Source organism: Zophobas morio, unplaced genomic scaffold, assembly GCF_036711695.1.
Source record: "Zophobas morio isolate AGI-343-1 ecotype UQ-CSIRO unplaced genomic scaffold, CSIRO_AGI_Zmor_V1 ptg000030l, whole genome shotgun sequence".
In the NCBI taxonomy this organism is placed as follows: domain Eukaryota; kingdom Metazoa; phylum Arthropoda; class Insecta; order Coleoptera; family Tenebrionidae; genus Zophobas; species Zophobas morio.
In genome coordinates, this window is record NW_026972135.1 from 12324347 (window position 1) to 12339137 (window position 14791).

General features: G+C 35.1%; 1 protein-coding gene across 1 annotated transcript; it reads left to right on the plus strand.

Annotated features, from left to right (window-relative positions):
- Positions 1-373: 373 nt before the first annotated feature.
- On the plus strand, positions 374-8904 carry LOC135138180 (fatty acid synthase-like). The gene is made up of 18 exons (XM_064068083.1): positions 374-935; positions 1101-1304; positions 1358-2329; positions 2388-2786; positions 2834-3066; positions 3124-3484; positions 3530-3787; positions 3841-4846; positions 4897-5027; positions 5081-5237; positions 5284-5939; positions 6595-6750; positions 6800-7051; positions 7102-7255; positions 7304-7656; positions 7753-8059; positions 8114-8377; positions 8429-8904. Exons 1-18 carry the CDS (start codon positions 454-456, stop codon positions 8768-8770), a joined length of 6687 nt encoding a protein of 2228 aa, XP_063924153.1. The 5' UTR covers positions 374-453; the 3' UTR covers positions 8771-8904.
- The last annotated feature ends 5887 nt before the right edge of the window (positions 8905-14791 follow it).

The following is a 14791-nucleotide window of genomic DNA, read 5'->3' on the forward strand; positions in this document are numbered from 1 at the left end:
CCGGGCGCCTGTAGAAGCGGGTCAATGAAAGTGCAAGATGTTCAAGACGCAGGAGAATCATTCAAATGCCACCTCTAAAATCAACTGGCTTTTATTTTGCTTTGAATCTCCTAAAAACCGAAGTTACCTAAGTTCGGTTGGTATAGTTATTTAATTTCCGAAAATTTTAGGAAAACAGTAGCACCTATTTTCATTAATTACCAGTTAAGTATTTAAGGGGACCATGTGGGTTCAAGGGCCAGGGCCCTTGTAATGAACTAAACTGCTAGAACAATTGTAATTCAAATACAATGGGCTTATTCAATTTCCGTTATGCAGTTTGTAAATATAGTATAAGGAGCACTTAATTTTTGCACGTAGTTCGTATTGTGAAACATAAGCTACAGGTTTATACTTTTGCAAATAAAATTTCTTTGCTGCAGTGTAACCGATAATTTGCACGTACCTCTGAAGATGGACTTCGACGAAACTAAAGACAAAGATTCATTTAAATCTAATTTTCAATATGCTCGTTGGTTATCATCTCCACCACCTGGCGATGAAGTGGTTATATCCGGTATGTCTGGTCATTTTCCAGAAGCGGAAAATATTTTTGAATTTCGGGATAACATACTCAACAAAAAGGATATGATTACTGTGAACGACAAAAGATGGGTAGCAGATCACCACGATTTACCAAAAAGAAATGGTCCTATTGATAATATCGACAAACTCGATGCTGGATATTTTGGACTTCATCATCGTCAAGTTAATTTTATGGACCCTGCTTTGAGAGTTGTTATGGAAACGGTTATAGAAGCTGTTATGGATGCTGGAATAAATCCGTCAGAGCTCAAAGGAAGTAAAACTGGGGTATTTTTGGGTCTTTGTTGGTCAGATGTGGAAAATCCCACGTTTATGCAACAAACGGAGCCGCAGAAGTTTGGAATAACAGGGTAAGATAATTTTGTAAACTGTTTTCAAAATTAGCGTTGTGTGCACAGGGATGTTTAACACAGGTTTTAATACCTTGTGCTAAACACACAGAGCAAAAACTTTGCAGTGATGGACGTAATTCGTTTTATGGTTGAATTTCATCGTCTTATTTATATATTTTTCAGTTTCCTTAAATCGATGTACGCTCATCGTCTCAGTTACTTTCTGAAAGTTAAAGGACAGTCCTTTGTATCTGACTCAGCTTGTAGTAGTTCTGGGAACGCCCTCAATGCTGCATTTAGATCTATCAGAAGTGGTCAATGCGAAAATGCGATTGTGGCTGCTTGTACTTTAACTTTACATCCTGCAGTTACGATTCAATTTTTTCGGTACAGTCATTTGTATCCGCTAATAATTTTTTACTCTAACAAAGTGTTTTTAGTCTGGGAGTTTTATGTCGTGACGGGGTTTCCAAAGTATTCGATGAGGACGCAAACGGTTACGTTAGAAGTGAGGCTTGTACATGTATTTTGCTCCAGAAGTCTAAAAATGCAAAACGCATTTACGCACAAATTATTAATACGAAGGTGAACTCCGACGGTTTTAAAAAGGAAGGCATAACATATCCTTCTTCGCAAATGCAGGAAGAGCTTATGACTGAAATATACAAGGAAAGTAGTATTGACTTCTCAAAACTCAGCTACGTCGAAGCACATGGTACTGGTACTCAAGTTGGTGATCCTGCAGAAGCTAATGCTATTGACAGGGCTCTAGCGAAAAAATGTGGAAAACAACTTCTCGTCGGTTCAGTAAAATCGAATATTGGTCATACAGAACCCGTTTCAGGTCTCTGTTCAATTGTCAAAGTACTGATTGCTATGGAAACCGGATTTATACCACCCAATATCAATTTGAAAAGAGTTAGAAAAGGATTGGAAGGGACTGAACAAAACCGAATGAAAATTGTGACAGAAACTACTGAGCTTCCAGGACAATATGCCATTGTAGGTGTTAACAACTTTGGTTTCGGAGGCAACAACTGTCACATTATATTACAAAGGTTTAAAAAAGACAAAATTAATGGTGGACTGCCAAAAGACGATGTTCCTAGATTAATTTGTGTCAGTGGTCGTACTAATGAAGCAGTTTTGAACATTTTAAACGACTTTAGTAATAAAGCTTTGGATGAAGAATATATTGGTCTCCTTCATCAGTTACATAAAATGAATATTCAAAATCATTTATACAGAGGATATGCAATAGTTTCCAAACAAGGTGTTCTGTCGATGTCATCAAAACGTTTGCCTCCTAAACAACCACGTTTGCATATATTTTTTGGACAGTTCGTCAAAAATTTTAAATTACTAGCTTCTTATTTATTGCAATTTTCAGCTTCCAGAGACATTATAGCAAGGTGAGTTTAGATTTTCTTCTGGGTTGTTAATTAAAAGACACTGCATTTCTGGTTGAAGAATTAATAGTATCTTGGAGGCCAATAAAGTAAAAACTTTTGAAGAAATTTCAACATCGAGAACAAAAATAGATGAAGATATATTAGGATCAGTGTGTTTGCAATTAGTCGTTGTAGATATTTTCAAAAAGTTAGAACTGTTTCCTGTTAGTGTTTTCGGTGATGACCATGGCAAGATTATTTGTGATTATTACTATAATATAATCCAATTGGAAGAGGCTGTATTAGAAGCTATAAAACTTTGTAACTTGAAAGTTGACTCAAGAAATTTCGTGTTTGAAAATTCTAATAAGCCACCCAAAGGCACGATAACATTAAATCTTTCCGATGTGTCGATCACAGATAAAGATTATTTACTGGCAGAAAATGGTACTGTGAATTTTTTGGATTTGCTTGGAAGGTAAAAAAATTACAGTTTCTGAAATGAAATCATAATTGAATTTGTAGGTTATATATTGAAGGATACCTTCCCCAAGTTCACAAGATTTACCCTGAAGTCGAATTTCCTGTAAGTAGAGGCACCTCGAGTATTTCTCCTTTTATTCAGTGGGATCACAAAACGTCGTGGCTGGGATATAAGTTTAAAGGATTTATTTCATTTACGGAAAAGGAACAGGTGGAATATAACATTTCGTATTTATATGAAGAACATCAGTTTATTAAAGGTCACGTTATCGACGGTAACTTTAGACACAACTTTTATGTTATATTTAAAATTATAAAAAATACATTTTCAGGACGCAACCTTTTCCCAGCTACCGAATATTTAAAATTGGCCTGGCAAACATTTGCCGACACTAAGCATCTTGAGCTTGATACCACTCCTGTAATTTTCGAAAATTGTAAGTTTATAAGAGCTGTTACAATGCCTAACAGTGGTTATGTAAAACTTCTCGTAACGCTGCAAAGAGGGACAGGTTGTTTTGAAATTCTTGAAAAAAATTCTTTAGTAGTTCGTGGACGAATAACCATTTGTTCCAATTCAGTTGGGCAACAAGTTAATCTTCCACCTAACAATGTTTTCCATGGTGATAAATTAAATATCTTGCGTCAAGATGAAATTTACCGAGAATTTTATCTAAGGGGATACAATTACAGGTAAGTGTGGTATTAGTAAAATACAGATTTCTGATTTTTTTGTAGTGGATTGTTCAGAGGTATAAAAACATATAATGTAGATGCGTCTTTGGGTTTAATCAAGTGGGACGATAACTGGGCTACGTTCATGGACAATATGCTTCAACTTCAACTACTTCAAACTGATACAAGACTGCTGTTCGTTCCTGTTGGAATTAAGAAAATAATCATTGATCCCATCAAACATAAACAAATCGTCGAAAGCCAGAATGGAGAAGAATGTTTACTACCTGCACATACGAACAAGAATTGTAACATGATAAAGTAAATAAGTTATTCAGTAATGTTGATTTAAGGCTAAGTGTGGTCTTATTCAGATGTGGTGGAATCGAAATACATGGGCTTCAGGTTAGATCTATTTTTAAAAAAAAGGCAAGATTGGAACCAATTTTAGAAAAACACGTTTTCGTTCCAAATAGTACGACTTTAGATTTAGAAGAAGTTGTGAGGGTCAATACACAGATTATCTTGGAAAATACTTTAGAGCATCACTTCAAAGCTGTGGAAATTGTAAACGAATTCACTGATATAAGTTCCACACATATAATGGGTTTCGTCAACAAAGCTCTAGAAGATATGCCATTAGTTGCACCCGATCTTACCATTTCGTCAAAAACAACCTTAAATGAAACACCTGGTATAAAGTGCGAAACAGTTACTTTAACGCCAGAAAGTAATATACTTTTGTACATTGGTAGTAAAATTTTAGAACAATCAAACAGTTTAAAACAGTTTTTCGTGCCTCTTAGAAAAAAAGGGTTTATCTTAACACGGGAGGAAATCAATTTTAGACTAGAAAAAATTACTAATGATGTAGACATTCTCACTGACTATATGACAGCAAATGAAAGAATTATTTTATTGCGGAAAAAAGTGGACTCTGTTGAGCCCAAACTGGTTGAAGTGTCTTCGAGTAATTTCGAGTGGTTACCGGAACTACAAAACGCGTTGAATCTTGGAAAAAATGTCATAGCTTATGCAACAAATCAAAAACCCGAAGGAATATTGGGTTTAATAAACTGTATCAGAAGAGAAAGAAATGGAAGTTTAGTTAAGTGTTTCTTTATCATGGACGATGCTCCAAAATTCGATCCTCAACACTCGTTTTATAGTAAACAGATCAGTAAAAACATGGATGTGAACATTTACAAGAACGGATCCTGGGGAACGTACAGACATTTGCGTTTGGAAGAAAGGCCTAAGGTCAACAGCGAGCATTCTTATGCGTATTTCAAAAATAGAGGAGATATATCCAGTTTGGAGTGGTTAGAAGGACCTTTAAATGCAAAAGTGCCCTTAGAAGAAGGGCGGTTCTTGGGTCTAGTAAGTCCAGCAGAGGTGCATCCTCGTTATATGAAAATTATTTTTTGTAGACTTACTATTCTTCAGTTAATTTTAAAGATATTATGGCTGCCTCTGCTCGTGTGAACCCAGAAATATTAGAACCACGCCGTCTTGCCCAAGAATTTCTAACAGGGTTTGAATTTTCAGGAAAAGATTTAAGGTTGTATTGATCACAGCTTCAGGTAAATAGCAAGTTATCCAATGGATTTGTAGTGGTCGTCGGATAGCTGGAATTACTGACTGTCATGGAATTTCCTCCCACGTTATTGTTGATCCTTCTTTGGTTTGGCAAGTACCCGACTCATGGACTCTCGAAGATGCAGCCACAGTTCCTGTTGTATATTCTACTGTTATTTATGCTCTTTTGATGGTACGTTTGTAATAGAATGCATCAAATGCAATCTCTTGTCTTACAGGTTGGGAATATGCAACCGGGTTGTTCAATTCTTATTCACTCTGCGACTGGTGGTATTGGATTGGCCGCTTTGAACGTTTGCCTTCACTATAAATGCGAAATTTACGTAACTGTTGGAACTCAAGAAAAAAGAGGCTACTTAAAGAAGTATTACCCTCAAATTCCAGACAGCCACATAGGTAACTCACGGGATACATCATTTGAACAAATGATCAAAAGGGAAACTAAGAGTAGAGGAGTTCACATTGTTTTGAACTCGTTAAGTGAGGATAAGCTACAAGCTTCGGTTAAATGTCTAGCACGAAATGGACAATTTATGGAAATCGGCAAATATGATCTGGCTAATGACAGTTCTTTAAATCTTTTATTTATGAAAAATAAAGCCATTTATCATGGAATAGTATTAGATGGGGTTTTTAGAAGTTCATTTAAAGAACTGAAGTCTAAGTTGATAAACCATTTGTTGGAAGGAATTAAGGCAGGTTTTGTAAAACCGCTTCCTAGAATTTTGTTTAATGCTGCCCAAGTAGAGGAATCTTACAGATATATGATGACAGGTAAACATATCGGTAGAATTTTAATCAAGCTTCGGAATGAAGATGAAAGTAACAATGGTGTGACTAGGATTGATAAATTACAAATTTGTTCGCATCCACGGTAAGTTACAAGTGGGAATTACATAATTATGACAGTTTATGTGTACGTTATTAACTAATATTATTAAGAAAACTCACATTTTTTGTCCTAAATTCCAACGTGTTGACGTTATATTTTAGATTATATCGATAGTCTTTAGGAAATCTTTATTATCAGCTGGAAAATAGGAATCTTTGGAAAAATTTGATTAGCGCGAACAGTCAGGTAGATAGATAGATTTCAGGGAATTTGTTTGCTGCCATCAGTAATAGTTCGATTAACAAGTTCATGGGTGTCATACCATGTCTTCTCTAGATATCCTTTGTGACGACCTTCTAGTCTGTACCTATCTTTTAATTTGAGTTATATATACTCATCTCAATTTTTTTAAGCGTTCTAACTCCATAATTCCGATTCGCTTATCCAAAACCTTAAACATAAATCCTATGCTTCTTAAATATCGTCAAAAATATTTATTCGTATAATTAGTGTCGTATCCATGTACTGTGTGCGGTCCTATATATAAAACAGACCTACCTCTCTCAAAAGAAAACAGTATTTTTCATGCCATTCTTTGAGAATACGCTTGTTGATGCTATACCTATGTCTGTTTTAATTTTGCTAATTTAAGGTGGTTGGTGGTGGCAGAAATTAGTTTTAAGTTTTTTTTTTGAAGATTCAGTTGTGACGTACGTTACACATATGTCATTATTGGTGGACTAGGCGGAATTGGGTTAGAACTAAGTGATTGGTTAGTTTTAAGAGGTGCCAGGAAGCTAGTGCTGACTTCAAGATCGGGACTTCAAAATGCTTACCATCAGCAAAGAATAGAGTAAAATGTATAAACCTTAAACATTTTGCCGTTCAATAAGCGATTGCAGCATATGGAAATCTTACGGTGTCCAAGTTAAAGTGTGTGCCAATGACGTAAGCACGGAACAAAAATGTGAAAATCTAATAAAAGAGGCGAACGAATTGGGACAAATCGATGCCATTTTTAATTTGGCTGTTGTTCTTCAAGACGCACTATTCGAAGATCAGACTAAAGAAAAATTCCTTGCTTCGTTGACACCAAAAGCTTACGCCACGGCATATTTGGACAAAGTTAGCAGGAAATTATGTCCAAAATTAAGGTTGTCCCTCAACGCCAACACAACAAACATTTTTATACGACATATTCTAGATATTTTGTTGTGTTTTCTTCAGTTTCTTGTGGTCTCGGTAATGCGGGTCAGAGCAACTATGGTATGGCAAACTCTGTGATGGAAAGAATATGTGAGGATCGAAAGCGAGAAGGATTGCCTGCTGTAGCTATCCAATGGGGGGCAGTTGGTGATGTAACTAAAACATTTTTCAAAGTATCTTAAAATTACACTTACTTTAAGGTTGGTTTGGTAGCGAAAATGCAAAAGGAGAATAGAGAGTTAGTGATTGGTGGCACTCTGCAACAAAGAATTTCAAGCTGCCTTGAAGTATTAGATGTGCTACTGAGACATGATTATCCAGTTGTTTCTAGTATGATAGTTGCCGAAAAACACCACAAAGGTGACATTCTCAGTGCAGTAGAAGCGGTTGCTCACGTTATAGGAATAAAAGACATCAGAACTGTAAGTCAGTATACGACTTTTGCAGAACTTGGTATGGATTCGATGGTGGGTACAGAAATTATTCAACTGTTGGAAAAGGATTTTGAAATCTACGTAACTTCCAAAGACGTGCGGAGTTTAACATTTGCAAAGTAATATACCATTAAAAATTGACCATTATTATTATTAATCGTTAAATTAAAAATGCAGCAGCACATATTAGTTCAAACATAATTATTTTATTTCAGATTGAGTGAAATGGAGGAAGAAAATGTGAATAGAAATGAAGATTGTAAAAAAGCAGAGCAAGGCACCAATTTGCTCATTCAGTATATTCCTGATACCGAAACTAGTCACTTACCTGTGGTTCACTTAACAACCAAAGTAGAGTCCAGTGAAGAAGCTCCAATAGTGTTTATTTTACCAGGCGTCGAGGGAAATTTGAAACCGTTCGAAATTCTGACTAGTTCATTGAAAGCTCATGTCATAGGAATACAATACAACTATAAACACCCTGAAAATAGTATTCAAGAAATAACAGAAAATACGATTTCGGTTTGCACTAAATGTATACGTGTTAGGTTGTTTCAAAATTATATAAATTTTTAGCACATTGAATGTCACTTAACTAGAAATGTTCCATTTTTCTTCATTGGATATTCATTTGGGGCTATTGTTGGCATAGAACTTATGAGTTTATTGGAAACCCGAGGTTATACTGGCACAGTTATTCTGATAGATGGTTCCCCAACATACTCAAGTTCTGCTGTAAAAAGAAATTTTGAGTGTGAAAATGATGTCAAATTTCAAATGGCAGTTTTGAATAAAGTTTTGAGTTTCGTAATTCCGTTCGATGTACTTTCAGAATATCAGGTAATTTGTTATATTTTTTATTGTTATCAGTTTTTACTATTATTCTTTTAGGAAGCATTGTTAAAGGCCAAAGATTTAGAACAACGAATTGATGTAGCTCTAGCTTTGATACCTCCAGAAACCATTAACAAAGAGAAACTGGAAAAACAGGCACCTCTTACCCTGTATAAACGGTTGCAAGCAATGATGAATTACATATTCAGAAATAAGAAAATCAAATCATTAGTACACTTATTCAAAGCGAAATATCCCTTGGTTGACGACGACGATGACTATCAGTTGTCAAAAGTGTGTGAGAATTTAACACAGGTGGTTACCATAAATGGCGATCATGTAACGATTTTAAACAATCCAGAGCTCGTTAATGGTGTCAGTAACATTGTAACTTTATAGCAGTAGTCTTACTCCATTTTAGATATATAACTAACTCAGAAAATTAAACGTAGTGACATCATTTATTGTTTATCTTAAGTCTTCTGCTTAAAAGTGCAGTTGTTACGTTTGTAGTAAATAATCTATATAAAAATGACTTTTGACGTTATAAAATTGAAAATTATTGACAGTTTCTATTTGTTAATTAAAATACAGACTTGAGTGGATTTTTAACTGTTTTGATTTCTTTTTTACCTTACCACACAGAAGCAAAATTATATGGTTCTATGTAAAAAGGTACTCGGTAACGTAAAAAATATATTCTTATAATGTTCTACACCTAAAGTTAACTTGTAAAAAGAAAAATTAATTAGTGCTACTGTTGTTTTTTCTTTTAGCATACTTCTGCATGCTCCTCTTATCAGGAAATCGTTAAAACCGCGTTCGATGCCCTTCACACTTCTGATTTTGTAATGCAATCCTTGCGTTTTACACAATTATAGATTAAAACTCCAAAAGTTAAGAATGTTTAAAAAAATATCACAGTAAATAGTAGATTATATATCGCCGAGCGAACGCTCCACGTTGGGCATCAAGTGTGGCGTTCGCTCAGCAAAAGGGGGAGAGGCGGGGGTAGAATCCGTGGGGTGGCCCAAGTCGGTGCTTTGGAAAAGAATTGTCAGCTTACCTTTTTGTTACTTTGTCTGGTCATATGAAAAATTAAATCAGTGTTTACTGTAACCGTATTCGAGATACACCCACATAAATTTTTATGGGACCAATCACTCAAAAATCGGTGCTCCTGAAGCCGCAACCATAAATTATGAAAAGGGCTTGACAGGTCATTTTATACAGAGCCGTATTCGGGTTGAGTTGAAAGTTTTACCTGCTTTCGGTAATGTTATAGATATAATATTAGAAAATATAATAATCGTCCAGAAAGTTCTCCCGCTGTAGTAAATCTCATTAGACAACAATCAGAACTCATATCTTCTGAAAAATGGCAGAATTGTATCCGGCATGTTATAAAAGTTGAATCAACATTTGAAAATACACGGCCTAACGAAATTATAATTTCAATAAATAACGACTCATCTGAGTCTGAAAGTGACTTATAATCTTATAAATATTATTTAACTAATACAATTTGTCTATTATTTCACCTTATTTTTTTAACAGAGTACGGCCCTGAAAAATTCTGCCGGAACGTGCCGATATCTGGTCGCATGGGGTGTTAAAAGCAATAAATTACTGTTGCCATTGTGCAGAGGTTTCACTCATTATCTGTCATAAAGTTTTATGTGGGTGTATCTCGAATGAAATTTGTACACCTTGGATGTTAAATGTCCTCTTGCGGTTGCACTAACCAATAACCGTTGGGACTACCGCGTTTCCAATCTGGGATGACCCTAATTAACTAATTTTTTCCTCTGCATTCGTGGCAAACGTCTGTCGGGTTTGGTGGACAAAGGGAGAGAGTAGAGATGTGCCGTTCAAAGGAACGAGTGACCGGAATCGTTCCCCACGGAAACTAGTCGTTCTTTCGTTCATTTCGTTCACATGGTCTTAACTGGTTCTTGTCTCCGTTGGATACTTGGATCCATGACTCCTGCACAGTTCTATGTTCTGTATCAAACACGAGTATCACAAGCTATTCAATCTTTACGGAGTTAATCAAGAACATAAGTTTTCCAGCCTATTTTAGATTAATTTCAGTAGTATTTCATTTTTTACAAAAGAATAAGTATTTGAAAAAAAAAAAAAAACACCTATTAACACATGACTAGAAAGCGGATTTATAAGCACAAAAAAATTAAGAATAAGCGCTTAAATAAGCACAACATTTTCAATAAAAAAGTTTTATTTTAAGCAAAAAAGCATTAAAAACATAATCATATTACAAATCAAAGAACACTTCTTAGAACTTTGGATAAAATATTATTACAATAATCCTAGACTTTATATTTTACACACGTATTTCAGTTTTCTTTAAAACAATTTATGATTGTAATATGTTCCAAGTTGTCCACTGTAAAATTTTTTCGCCGATAATTTAAAATGTGTTTAAAATTGGAGAATTTGCGTTCAACATCCACATTCGTTGTTGGCGCAAATTTGAATTTTGCAACTAATGTTGAATCTAACTCCAAATTTTCCACCTTCTGGCCTTGTAAAACACGAGCAACGTCGGAAAGAACACCGAAACCTGCATTTTTATTTAACACTTCGTCAAGTTTTTGAGATACTCTAGTACCGATATCACCCCTTACTGCGTTTGCTTGTTGTTTAAATTCTTTCACTAAGTTTATGGCATCTACCAACAACATGTTGGGTTTTTCTAACTTTTCTATTACCTCACATAGGTACGAATTGATAATTGCTTCTTAGAAAAGCTTGATCTTGTCGCAAAACTTTGTTTTCCAAAATATTTATGCAATCTTTAATCGATTGAGAAGAAGCTTCACTAAACTCCGTAGCTACTTCCTCAAATTCTTTGATATATTTGTCATAATAAAATGTGGCCTGTAACCATGTTCCCCACCTCGTTATAATCGGCTCTGGGGCAATGGTATGTTTGGAAATTTTTCCTTAAAATGTTGCACTCTTAGTGGGGCTTTAACAAAATTTTTTTTACCATTTGCCACTAATTTATTAACAGTAGGAAGCTGCAAACGTACTCCTTCAGCCAATCTGTTTAAACCGTGGGCAATGTAAGTAGAGTGAATTAAATTGGGGTACAACATTTTTAGATTATTCCCTGCTTTCAACATATAACGAGCTGCATCCGAGATCATCAATAAAATTTTATTCGCCGGTACGGCATTTGGCAAAAATAGTGACGTAAGACTGTCATTTACAAATCTGGTAATCGTATTACCATTTGTTTTATCGAACATTTTCAAACTTACTACATACCCTCGATTAGGGAAATTTTCATTTAAGATTCCAATAATTAAGCTTGCCACGTATCTTCCACAACTATCGGTTGTTTCATCGACAGCGAACCATAAATAATTATCTCCAATGCGATGTTTAATTTCGTTGTAAACTTGCTGAAACACTGGGCCTACATAATTTTTTCGGAGAGTACTTTCAACCGGAATATGTCGATTGCTGTGTTTTTCAAGGAATTCTTGAAGAGGGCCTTTCTCCAATTTTTTTAAAAGTATATTGGACTGGATCATCATTTTACATAAATCGAAATTAAACTGAAACTGCTCATCTTTTGTGGAAGTAGATGCAACTGATGCATGTATGGTCTGCTGTTTAATTTTAGAAACTTCAAACATTTTCTTCCTTTCTACATGAAGAGTCGTTCTGACATGTTGCGTCAAGTTATATTTTTTATCACTTTGAATCTAAGTCAACGTACATATACAGGATTAACAAAGGAAAATAGATAAAAAAAAATTAGTGGGCTTACGCTTTTCACAAAAGCTCTGCAGAATATTTTGTTCTTTTCTAATTTTAATTCCGGAAAATCCCTTATCCACTCATCCAGCGTCGATTTTACTTTCGGCATTCTTTTAAAATATTAGTAATAGTACCAAAAAGAACTCAACATGTAACAAGGGAGAACCACGTATAACACTGTACTACGACAGATGCGATAGACTGATGGTTGTGAAATAAACGGTTCATTTACTTAAAAGTTTCCATTAGAAAAATTTTAAGGTAGGTAGTTGGGTACAATACTCATTTTTTCTAGAAAATCTTCAACGGTCTTGCCGCAAAATGCCGAAAAAGAACATCTGGTTAAAAGCTTTAATTCATTACCAACGGAAGTAAGGATTTAAAGTCAAAATCTATGGAGTATTTTTCCAATCCTATAATAAAATTTTATTACCCAAACGACCGGAACCTATTCACAGAAAGGGTCTCGAGTAAGTGTACTTTAATGGTCAAGTTCAGGTAAAATGCATACGATATGATACGGCTAACTAACAAGTATTTGTCATCCCGACAAGGTCGGGATTTGAACAAAATATGCATTAAAACTCATATTCGTCGAAAAAAGCATTAAATAAGCATATAAGTTTTAATATGCATAAAATTGAAAAAAAGCAAATAAGCATAAAAAAAAATGTGTCAGATGACTCCAAATTGTATCATAGTTACATGTTTTGAAGTGCTTACATTTTTCACAAAAAGCATTAAACCTAGAAATCCGCTCTCTACACATGACGAATCTTTTTAGGAAGATTGTAAAAAACTCAAACAATGACGGAAAGAAATGAACTGTTTAGGATGAATAGAACATATAAATTAAAACATTATAAATTTGATCAATTTTTTTAATTTTCAGTAGTTCCGAGTCTGTTATTCATGGCCACATGGCGTTTCCTATAACGTGATCGGAACCAAGCAAAAGGGAAACTAAGACCGTTGATCGAAGAGCCGAAAGACCGAATCACCGAATGATTCGTCAATAGATCCCTGAGCCTTGAATGACTAAGAACGAAGTGAACGAAATGAACGACATTTGACAACCGGGTCTTCGTAGGGATCGAACGATGAACGATATGTTCGTAGTGATGACCGAATCTGCCCATGCCTAGGAGAGAGAGACCGAAATTGAAGTGAATACGTGAATATACCGGAGGTGTCTCAGGTTAATGAGACTGCAACCCTTAATACTTAAGCGTGAAGAGACTTGCAGGAAAATGAGACCGTCACAATCGAGGCACAGTATAGACATCAATCAGTAGGGACAACTCATGTCGGCGTCTTTGATCTTTCTGACCTGAATTTTAAGCCATCATCGGTGGTCTTTGCCCAAAATATTTCTAGATGTCGCCACCCAATTTAAAAAGTATCACAAACGCTTCATTTTAAAATTGATTCGTGTACACAATTTACTACACTTTGTGCAAATGAATTTTTGGAAGAGAATTAAAAATAGTGTAATAACAATAACATTTTGTAACTAGTTGATCTTAGAAACCGCACAGTCTATTATAATAAATAATTAATTAAGCTTATCATAGCTTAATCTTATCATTATATGCATAGACAATATATTCGTTCTCCAACAAATTATAGAAAAACGAATATCCAGAAATCTACCTACCCATCTAGTATTTATAGACTTAGAGAAGGCCTACGATACTGTGCCCTTAAAAACACTCTTTGAGACACTGACGAAGGCAGACCTAAGTAAGATTTACATTGAAGCTATAATGAATATGTATAGAAATGCAAAAGGCGCCATCAAAATGCGGAATACTATCTCAGACCCTTTTCCAGTTACAAAAGGCTTGAGACAAGGATGTTCGTTGTCTCCAACACTATTTAAAATATATATACAAGAAGCATTAACAAACTGGAGGAGAAAATGCACACAAATGGGAATAAAAATAGGAAATAGTTACCTAACGAGTCTCTTTTTCGCAGATGATCAAGTAATTATAGCAAACGATGAGGAAGACATGGACTACATGATTCGAAAACTAACAGCAGAATATGAGGAATGGGGACTCACTATCAACTTAAACAAGACCGAGTACCTAAAAATAAAAGACGAAGAAAAAGATGACCAACTGTCGATCACGAAAATAAAGAAATGTGATGAATTTAAATATCTAGGTAGCGTAATAACCAAAGAAGGGACATCACAAAGAGATATAAGAAACAAAGTACAACAGGGTCGAAAAATAACTCAAACACTAAATTCTCTACTCTGGTCGCCGAAAATCAAACTACAAACAAAAATGACACTCTACACGGCAGTTGTAGAAACGATTTTAACATATGGCTCAGAATGTTGGCAAATGAAGGAAAAAAGCAAAAGACAGTTGGAAGTAGTAGAAATGGACTATCTTCGAAGGGCGTGTCGGATATCCAAACTAGAACATATCCCAAATACAGAAATCCGTAGAAAGACTGGAAGAATTTACAACACGGTAGATACAGTAGAATCGAAACAACTTTTATGGTACGGCCACGTAATGAGAATGGGAGATGAACGATGGCCAAAACGAGCTATACAGTATGTACCATGGAACAAAAGAAGAAGAGGTAGACCAACACTAGAATGGAGAG

What these genes read in the sequence shown, in the direction of transcription:
- LOC135138180 (XM_064068083.1), top strand. Translation starts at nt 454, where the DNA reads ATGGACTTCGACGAAACTAAAGACAAAGATTCATTTAAATCTAATTTT. An exon ending in TCCAGAGACATTATAGCAAG is followed by an intron (nt 2,330 to 2,387) that starts GTGAGTTTAGAT and finishes TTCTGGTTGAAG; the next exon opens with AATTAATAGTATCTTGGAGG. An exon ending in CGGAGTTTAACATTTGCAAA is followed by an intron (nt 7,657 to 7,752) that starts GTAATATACCAT and finishes ATTTTATTTCAG; the next exon opens with ATTGAGTGAAATGGAGGAAG.